The sequence below is a fragment of the Oryctolagus cuniculus genome, chromosome 13, assembly GCF_051225735.1.
Source record: "Oryctolagus cuniculus isolate XC-2025 breed Fujian yellow rabbit chromosome 13, ASM5122573v1, whole genome shotgun sequence".
NCBI classification, from domain to species: domain Eukaryota; kingdom Metazoa; phylum Chordata; class Mammalia; order Lagomorpha; family Leporidae; genus Oryctolagus; species Oryctolagus cuniculus.
In genome coordinates, this window is record NC_142879.1 from 68,389,737 (window position 1) to 68,398,552 (window position 8,816).

The window sequence follows — 8,816 nt, forward strand, 5'->3', positions numbered from 1 at the left end:
ATCCAGATGGCAGTTCTAGGCTGCTGGGGGACCCAGATGGAGTTCTAGGCTCCTGGCTTTGGTCTGGCACAGCCCTGGCTGTTGCAGCCATTTGGGGAGTGAACCAGCGGATGGAAGATCAGTAGATCTCTGTGTTTTTCTGTCTGTTTCCCTCCCTCCCCCTGCCTTTCAAGTAGATGAAAATAAAGTTTTTAAAAATCAGTCTAAAACAAAACAGAACTTCTGCCTTCCTGAGCAGTTTCCCCTACAGCTCTTCCGGGGAGATCTCAACGGAATAGAGGGACCCATTGCTGTTCATGCAGTAGGGAAATCAGATCCAGAAACTCCTCTGCATTTGCCTTTCTTTTCTCTTCCTTATCTAGGATGACAGGTGACTCTGTGAACTTCATGGAGTGTGTGTGTGTGTGTGTGTGTGTGCACATGTCTTTGTGTATTTGTGTGTGCCTGTGTGTGTGTGTGTGTGTGTGTGTGAGTGTTGAGGGCAGGTGCTGTGGGCTGGGGAAGCAGCCAGTAAACATGGGGAGTTTAAAGACAGAAGAGAGCTGTGGGCTTTCCTCGGTGAGGCAGCTTCTGCAGCTGGAACTGGCTTCAAAGCTGATGTTAGAAGTCTTTGACATCTCAGCGTTTGCACACTGCCCAGATGGTGGTGTCTCAGGTTGGATCACAAGGAGAAAGCTACCCTCCCCTCCCCTCCTGTTTATCATCCCTGTTCTCTCTTCCTGCCCACTCCCTTCCCATCTGCACTGCTTTCTTCCACCGCCCTTTCCCTCTCCCGCCCAGGCTGTGACTGGATTTCTCTGTTGATAACTGTCCGAGGCTTCAAAGCCAGCTTTGGTCATGCATCTCTGGCTGTGCCCAACTCACAGCCACAGTTTCTTTGCAGATTAGTGGAAGCCTAATCTTCAGGAGGAGCCCAAGGCCTCCCTGATCCCCTTCCCTCCTTGGATTTTTGGACCTGTCACCAAAAGCCAAGCACACAGAGAAAGTGGGTGGCAAAGGGAGACAAAAGGAAATGAGCACACCCTTGTCTTCACAAGAAAGGGCAGTGAGGGAAGGAGAGCTGCGGTCAGACAGGGGCCTGTGGCAGCGCTGCCGCAGGACACCACGGACCAGCTCTTGGGGACTCAGGGGGTCCTTGTGGGGACTGCTGTAGTCCTGGTCCAGCCAGGCTCCTGTGCCTCTGGCGGCTGCAGACATGCCTAGCAGTCCACTTCAGGAGACTGAGAGGAGAGGAAGGCAACTGCTTCCACATCCCATTGAGAGAGAGGTGTAGGGTGTCGTGTTGTGACACTGATGCACTTGTTTGTAGTATGTGTATTAGACAGTGGAGTCGGGCAGGATTGCTGCTTCACCATGCATTCGGTTGCTCATTTGCTTATTTGTGGTTAATAATCATGGAAGACTGTTAAGGGCCAAGCACTGTGCTTGGTGCCAGGGACCCCCGACTCTCCTCCACCTCAGTCACCTGGGAATTGCCAGCTGGTGTAGAACGAGGTGATTCCATGTTTGAGGCGGTGAAACACTGATTGCTTGAGAGCCCCCTCATTCTTGGATCGCTTTCCCTTTCAGTAACCTTCAATGTCAAGAGGGGTCTTTGAGCTGCTGGGGTGTTGCGTGTGGCCATTGTCACCCCTCCCCCTTTGCCAGGGAACGGGCTGAGCTGACTGTCCCAGATCCTCCATGTTTGTGCCAAGGTTACTTAAATTCTGTTTTACTGGTTAATAGTTTGTAAGACTTTACTGTGCAAAGAATTTTATGGCTTAACAGGAAAAAAAGATTAAAAATGTGCTATCTTACTGAAACAGCCTCAGGTTTGGAATGAGACTTGAATGTGATTTTCTAACTTTGAGTCAAATTCCAATCTGTGGCAAGTCACTTTGCTTGTTCCTTCCTCATGCATTTTATTTGAGTGCTTAGATAGTAATGACTGGTAATACTTTGTGTGGGTATTTTGTAATCTACTCAAAATAACTTTATATACAGTAAGTTTCTTCTTATGATAGTAACAGGGGACAAAACAGTGTTCAGTTTTTGGAAGAAAGAAGCAAGACTATAAAGCAGTTTTATTTTTATTTTTATTTGTTTGAGACTGGCTTATTTCACTAAGCATAATGATCTCTAGCTGCATCTATTTTGTTGTGAAAGACAGGATTTCATCCTTTTTTTAACGGCTGAGTGGTATTCCATCATGTGTGTGTGTATATATATATATATATATATATATATATATATATCACCATTTCTGTATCCAGTCACCAGCTGATGGCATCTGGGTTGATTCCACATCTTAGCGATTGTGAATTGAGCTGCTCTAAACATGGGGGCAGAGATAACTCATATGCTGACTTATTGTTTGTTCATTTGTTTGTTTGAAAGGCAGAGTTACAGAGAGGCAGAGGCAGAGAGAAAGGTCTTCCATCTGCTGGTTCACTTCCCAGATGGCTGCAATGGTCAGAGCTGCATCATTTCGAAGCCAGGAGCCTGGAGGTTCTTCTGGATCTCCCACAGGGGTGCAGGGGCCCAAGGACCTGGAACGTCTACTGCTTTCCCAGGCCACAGCAGAGAGCTGGAGTGGAAGTGGAGCAGCCGGGACATGAACTGGTACCCATATGAGATGCCGGCACTGCAAGTGGTGACTTTACCTGCTATGTCACAATGCCGACCCCTATAAAGCACTTTTAAATGGATGGTTTCAGTCTAATGATAGAGTAAGCTACAAGAATAAATTTTTCTATAGCAGAGTCATATTATTGAAAAATCTCATATACATTTGGGTCTCTAGCATATCAATAATTAAACAAAATTGTCAAATAAATATTGTAACAGTCCTCTTCTCCTTTTTCTTTCCAAATGGGCACTTTGACATTTTGTGCTGCCTGACAAATACATTTAGGGTAGAGAAGTAAACTGTCTTTCAGACCTGAAGGGGTGGCCAAACAGTGTTGGCTCTTGTAAGATGACATAAAATATGTACTTTGATTAAAAGAAAATGTCAAAAGGGGGAATACTGAGTTTTCCTCTTGACTGTAGTCAGTAGCCATGAAGCAAAGATTGAGACCATGAGAAGTTAAAAATAGTGTATAGAAAATCCCCCAAATCCCCTATCACTTAATAGTACAATGTTCTCTTGGCATATTTTATACAGAAGCAAAACTTCTCTGGTGTGTACATTGAATTCCATGCCTGTTTATCCTTTTTTATTTTTAAAAAAGTTTCACTTAAAGATTGAGAGGGAGAGTGAGAATGGGGGAGAGAGAGAGAGAGAGAGAGAGAGATTTTCCCCCTGCTGATTCATTCCTCTAATGCCTATAACAGCTAATGCTGGGCCAGGCTAAAGTGAGGAGCCTGGAACTCGTGTAGGTCACCCATGTGGGTGGCAGTGACCCAAGCACTTGAGCCATTGCTACTGGCCTCCCATGGTGCACATTAGCATGAAGTTGGATTGAAAGTGGAGTGAGGACTTGAACCCAGCTCTCTGATATGGAATGGGGGCATTCAAACCAATTTTTTAACTGCTATGCACAATGCTCAGCTCTATATTTTGATTCATTAATTAAAAAATTATGATACAGGTCTCATGTAACAAAGATTTATGTTGTGAACTTGTATTTAATCTCTCATTTCAGTTTAAGGGTGTTGCTAGTACTTTATGATTGTATTCCCTGCCTTAATCCCTGAGTTAAAAACCATTCTAATTTTGTGTTCATCACTCCCTTCCTATTTCAGTTTCATTACCTAAGTATGAATTCTTAGATACTTTAGTTTTTGCCCTTCATTAATAGTATCTTCTGTGGTTTGGATGTGGCTGGACTTCCAAGGGTGCATGTGCTGGAGACTTGGTCTCCATGAGGCAGTGTTGAGATGACAGGATTTTTAAGTTGGAGGTTGTTCGGTCATTGGGTACTGCCCTCAGAAAGGATTAAGGTAGTTCTTGGGGGATCCCAGTTCTTGTGAGAGAGACTTGTTAGAAATGAGTGATTTGTTGCATTTCTTGTAAATTGTGACTTTGTTTTTAATATCTTTATGTTGTTATTTGCTGAGGATAAGGTCTTGGTTGTAATGCCACAATTTTGTCTATTTCATGGTTTGTTGTTTATAGATTATGCTAGAATGTCTTCCCTGCCATAAATTTTGGAGATATTGACATATAAAAATTGAAGTTTGCTTTTTCCAGTTAATTCTTTATTCCACCTGGAATTAAATTTTGTATAGGCCGGCGCCGCGGCTCACTAGGCTAATCCTCCGCCTAGCGGCGCCGGCACACCAGGTTCTAGTCCCGGTCGGGGCGCCGGATTCTGTCCCGGTTGCCCCTCTTCCAGGCCAGCCCTCTGCTGTGGCCAGGGAGTGCAGTGGAGGATGGCCCAGGTGCTTGGGCCCTGCACCCCATGGGAGACCAGGAAAAGCACCTGGCTCCTGGCTCCTGGCTCCTGCCATCGGATCAGCGCGGTGCGCCGGCCGCAGCGCGCTGGCCGTGGCGGCCATTGGAGGGTGAACCAACGGCAAAGGAAGACCTTTCTCTCTGTCTCTCTCTCTCACTGTCCACTCTGCCTGTCAAAAAAAAAATAAATAAATAAATAAATAAATAAATAAATTTTGTATAAATTGTGAAGTACAGGTCTAATATTATTCCCCAAATGGGTAACATGTATTCCACCACTAGTTTTCGAATGCTTTCTTGTTCCATGGTCTGCAATATCACTGTCTGGGCTTTCATTTCTATTCTGTTGATTTTAACACTTCTCCCCTCTTCATGCCCAGGTATAGAGGCTGAAGTTAATCTTTATGTATGGCTCAGTTGATAGTAATTACTATTACTGGTTTCACACATGCTCTTCTGTTTTTCCTCTCTTCATGTGTCTGTCCCTCCCTTTCTTTGTTTTAAATTTGATTCCCACTCCCATTGACCTTCCCTTCCTATAGACAGTCTTTCTGAAGCATTTAAAGTGTATCTTTTTGCTTACATAGACACACCCCCCACACACACACAACACACACACACACACACACAGCTTTATTGAGCTATAGTTTATATATAATAAAATCCAATCATTTGTACACTTGATCTTAGCCAAAAGGCCGAAAAACGATCATCATTTGTATGTAATCATGTAGCTATCACCACTGTCAATACAGGACATTTCCATCACCCCTCAAAATTCCCCGATGGGCCTTTGTGTTCAATCTGTTTCCTCTTCCCCTAGCTTCTGGCAATGGCTGATTTGATTTCTGTCCCTTTGTTTTCTCTTTTTATGGAAATTCATATAAATAGCATCAAATTACAGTCTTGTGTGTCTGTTTTTCACTTAGCCCAGTGCTCTTTGAAATACACCTGTGTTGTTGACTCAGTTGTATTTTCCTTCTTATTGCTGAGTAGGATTTCATTACATGGATATGGCACTATTTATTTATTTATTCACCAAGAGTAATTTGGATGGTTATTGTGAATAAAGCGCTCTAATTTGGAGGGTTATTGTGAGTAAAACTTATATGACCATTATCTGGAAGACTTATGTGGACATACATCATGAGTGTTGTAGGTAAATACATAGAAGGGAGATTTTTAGGTTGTACTATAAGCACATAATAATCTTTATTCAAAATTGTCAATGTGTTTTGCAAAGCAGTTTTATAATGTGTAGACTAGAATGAGGATTCTAGTATGAACCCTCACCAAAAAAATAATATCAGTCTTTTTAAGTTTTGTAATTCTATTGGCTGTCTTGTGGTGTCTTACCATGGTTTTTGCATTTCCTTGATGACTATTTATAATGATTTTTTTCCCTTATGAGTTGTTGGGCATCTTAACGTAAGATATTGTCTTTTTTGGGGGGGATATTAAGGTAAGATATTGTCTTTGGGGGGGGGGGCAAGGCCAGGCTTGGTTTTTTTTTGTTTTTGTTTTTGTTTTTTGTGTTTTTTTTTTTTTTTTTTTGACAGGCAGAGTTAGTGAGAGAGATGAGATAGAGAGAAAGGTCTTCCTTCTGTTGGTTCACCCCGCAAATGGCCGCCACCGATCCGAAGCCAGGAGCCAGGTGCTTCCTCCTGGTCTCCCTGGTCTCCCATGCGGGTGCAGTGCCCAAGCACTTGGCTTTTTTTTTTTTTTTTTTTTTTTTTGACACGCAGTTAGTGAAAGAGAGAGAGAAAAAGGTCTTCCTTCCGTTGGTTCACCCTCCGAATAGCCGCTATGACCGCTGCACCACACCAATCCGAAGCCAGGAGCCAGGTGCCTCCTCCCGGTCTCCCATGTGGGTGCAGGGCTCAAGCACTTGGGCCATTCTTCACTGCCTTCCCGGGCCACAGCAGAGAGCTGGACTGGAAGAGGAGCAACCAGGACAGACTCCAGCGCCCCGACCGGTACTAGAACCCGGTGCCGGCACCACAGGCGGAGGATCAGCCAAGTGAGCCGCGGCAGCGCCCAGGCTTGGTCTTTACTGGTCTGACTCCCAGCACACACCGGGGAAAGGAGTCGGGGCAGGGGTTGGGTGGGCAGTGGCAGGGAGAGGCCTGCTGGGGTGCCCCGAGGCCCTGGCTGGGTAAGGCATGGACTTGGGGTTCCCTGGGGTCTCGCTCAGGCTTATCCTCTCACTTGGCTCTGGGCTTGGGCCTGGGTCCTTCCTGGCCCCTGCAGGGCCGCTGCTTCCTCCGCCTGCCCGAGTCCTTGGCAGCTCGGCCCCGTGCCCGGGGCAGGGTGCCGGACCCCGAGGAGTCAGAGAAGGACTTGTCCAGGGACGTGTCCAGCGCGGACTCCGGGGCCGTGTCCTCCTCGTCCCCGGGGCGGCTGGAGCCATGGCCGTGAGCAGCTGGGTCCTCGGGCCCCTCGGCCGTGCTGTCGGCCTCCACCCGGTGGACGACACCCAAGCCTGCAGGGTCCTCCTGCTCCCGCCTGGGACTCTCGGCTCCAGGGGGCTTCTTGCAGGAGAACTCGAGCAGCTTGAGAGCCTGGTCGTCCCCCAGAGTCACTGGCCAGGCCCCCATGGAGGGCAGGGTGCTCGGGGCGTCCTCGCCGGCCAGGAAGTGGAAAAGACCCAGCCGGACCTCCTGCAGCTGCTGTGGGACCTGGAGCTGCCCTCCCAGGCCGCGGGGCTCAACCTGGAGACCCAGCCGGACCTCCTGCTGGGTCTTTTCCACTTCCTCCAGCACGTGCGGCAGCAGCGTGACGCGGCCCAGCAGGGACGTGGTCTCCGTGAGCTTCGGCAGCGTGCTGATCTTGAAGCCGTCCGCGTCCCGCATGTGGCTGCCCTAGTTGAGGAAGTCCCCGATCTTGAGGATCAGCCTGCGGAAGACGGGCAGCTGGGGGCTGGCGAGCAGGCTCTCGCAGGCGTGCAGCACCAGCTGGGCCTTGGGCCGCACCATGTCCAGCACGAAGGCTGTGCCCTCACCCAGCAGCATGCACACCACCCGCAGCTGGCAGCAGGGGACGTCCAGCAGCAGCAGGTAGAACTGGTCCGCGCCGGCCGGCCTGGCTCAGTCGTCAGCGAAGGCCCGCAGGTTCTCAATCTCGCGTTTCGCCGGGAGCAGCTTCAGGAGCTGTCTGAGCACTTCCGTGTCAAACCTGCTGGTGTCTCCCGCACGGAGCATGGCCACCACCTTCTCGTTGGAGCACTTAAACTGCTTCAGGAAGATGCTGAGGTTCAGGCTCTTCCTGGAGTACAGAAAAGTGACCTCCTTGGGCTCCTTCCTGCCGGGGCGGCTGCTGGCTCCTTGGGCTTGTCCACAGAGAAGGAGAAGAGCCGCTCGAGGCTGCCGAAGTCGGGCTCCAGGGCTCCAGGACTCCAGGGCCGCGCTGCCCAGGCCGCTCAGGGCCGCCCACTTGGAGTTGCGCTCTCGGGCCACGCTGGACAGCAGCTTCTTCCAGTTCAGCTTCTTCATGTGCAGCGTGGGTGAGTTCATGCGCCGGTGGCTGGGGACCCAGGCGGAGCCCAGGCCGTGGTCCACCTGGGACACGATGACCTCCTCCACCCCATCTGCTCCAGGGGGAGCAGCGGGGGCGGGGGCGGGGGCCCCCTGCCTGTACCAGGCAGTGGGGTTGGGGATGGGCCCCCCCGGCCTGTACCAGGCGGTGGGGGTGGGGTGGGGGGCCCCAGCCTGTACCAGGCAGTGGAGGCGGGGGTGGAGGGCCACAGCCTATACCAGGCAGCAGGGGCGGGGGCGGGCATCCCATGACCGGGAGGGGGGATGGGGGAGGGGGCACTGGGGGACACATGGCCCCCTGACTTGGGAGAGGGGGTGGAGGAGGGGGAGGGGGCACTAAGGGACATGTAGTCCCCTGGCCTGGGGGAGGGGGAGGGGGCATAAGCACCAAGTGCTTCTCTTTTTCTTATTGAATTGTAAATGTTTATATATTTTTTAGTAAAAGTCATTTATGTTTTGTGAATATTTTCTTCCAGGATATGAGTTATCTTTTTATTTTTAACAAGCAAAATGAAAATATTTTCATGTATCAAATACAGTTATTGTTTCTTTTCATTTCTTTTTAAACATTTATTTGAGAGGCAGAGTTACAGGCAACAAGAGAGAGAGGCAGAGTGAGATGTTTTCCATCTGCTGATTCACTCCCCAGATGACAGTGGTTGGAGCCGGGCTGATTCAAAGCCAGGAGCCAGGAGCTTCTTCAGGTCCTCCCATGTAGGTGCAGGGGTCCAAGGACTTGGGCCATCTTCTACTGCTTTCCCAGGCCATAGCAGAGTGCTGGATTGGAAGAGGAGCAGCTAGGACTTGAGCTGGTACCCATGTGAGATGCTGGAGGAGGCTTAACCTACTATGCCACAGCACTGGCCACAAAGTTTGTTTAATGGTCCATGTTTCTTCACCATATC

At 49.1% G+C, this 8,816-nt stretch overlaps 1 protein-coding gene across 1 annotated transcript; it reads right to left on the reverse strand.

Annotated features, from left to right (window-relative positions):
- Nucleotides 1-6,582: 6,582 nt before the first annotated feature.
- Nucleotides 6,583-8,293, reverse strand: LOC103351027 (inverted formin 2). The gene is given in 5 exon segments (XM_070054988.2): nt 6,583-7,682; nt 7,685-7,763; nt 7,765-7,980; nt 7,983-8,080; nt 8,083-8,293. Coding segments are annotated over 5 exon segments (1,704 nt in total).
- Between the last annotated feature and the right edge of the window lie 523 nt (nt 8,294-8,816).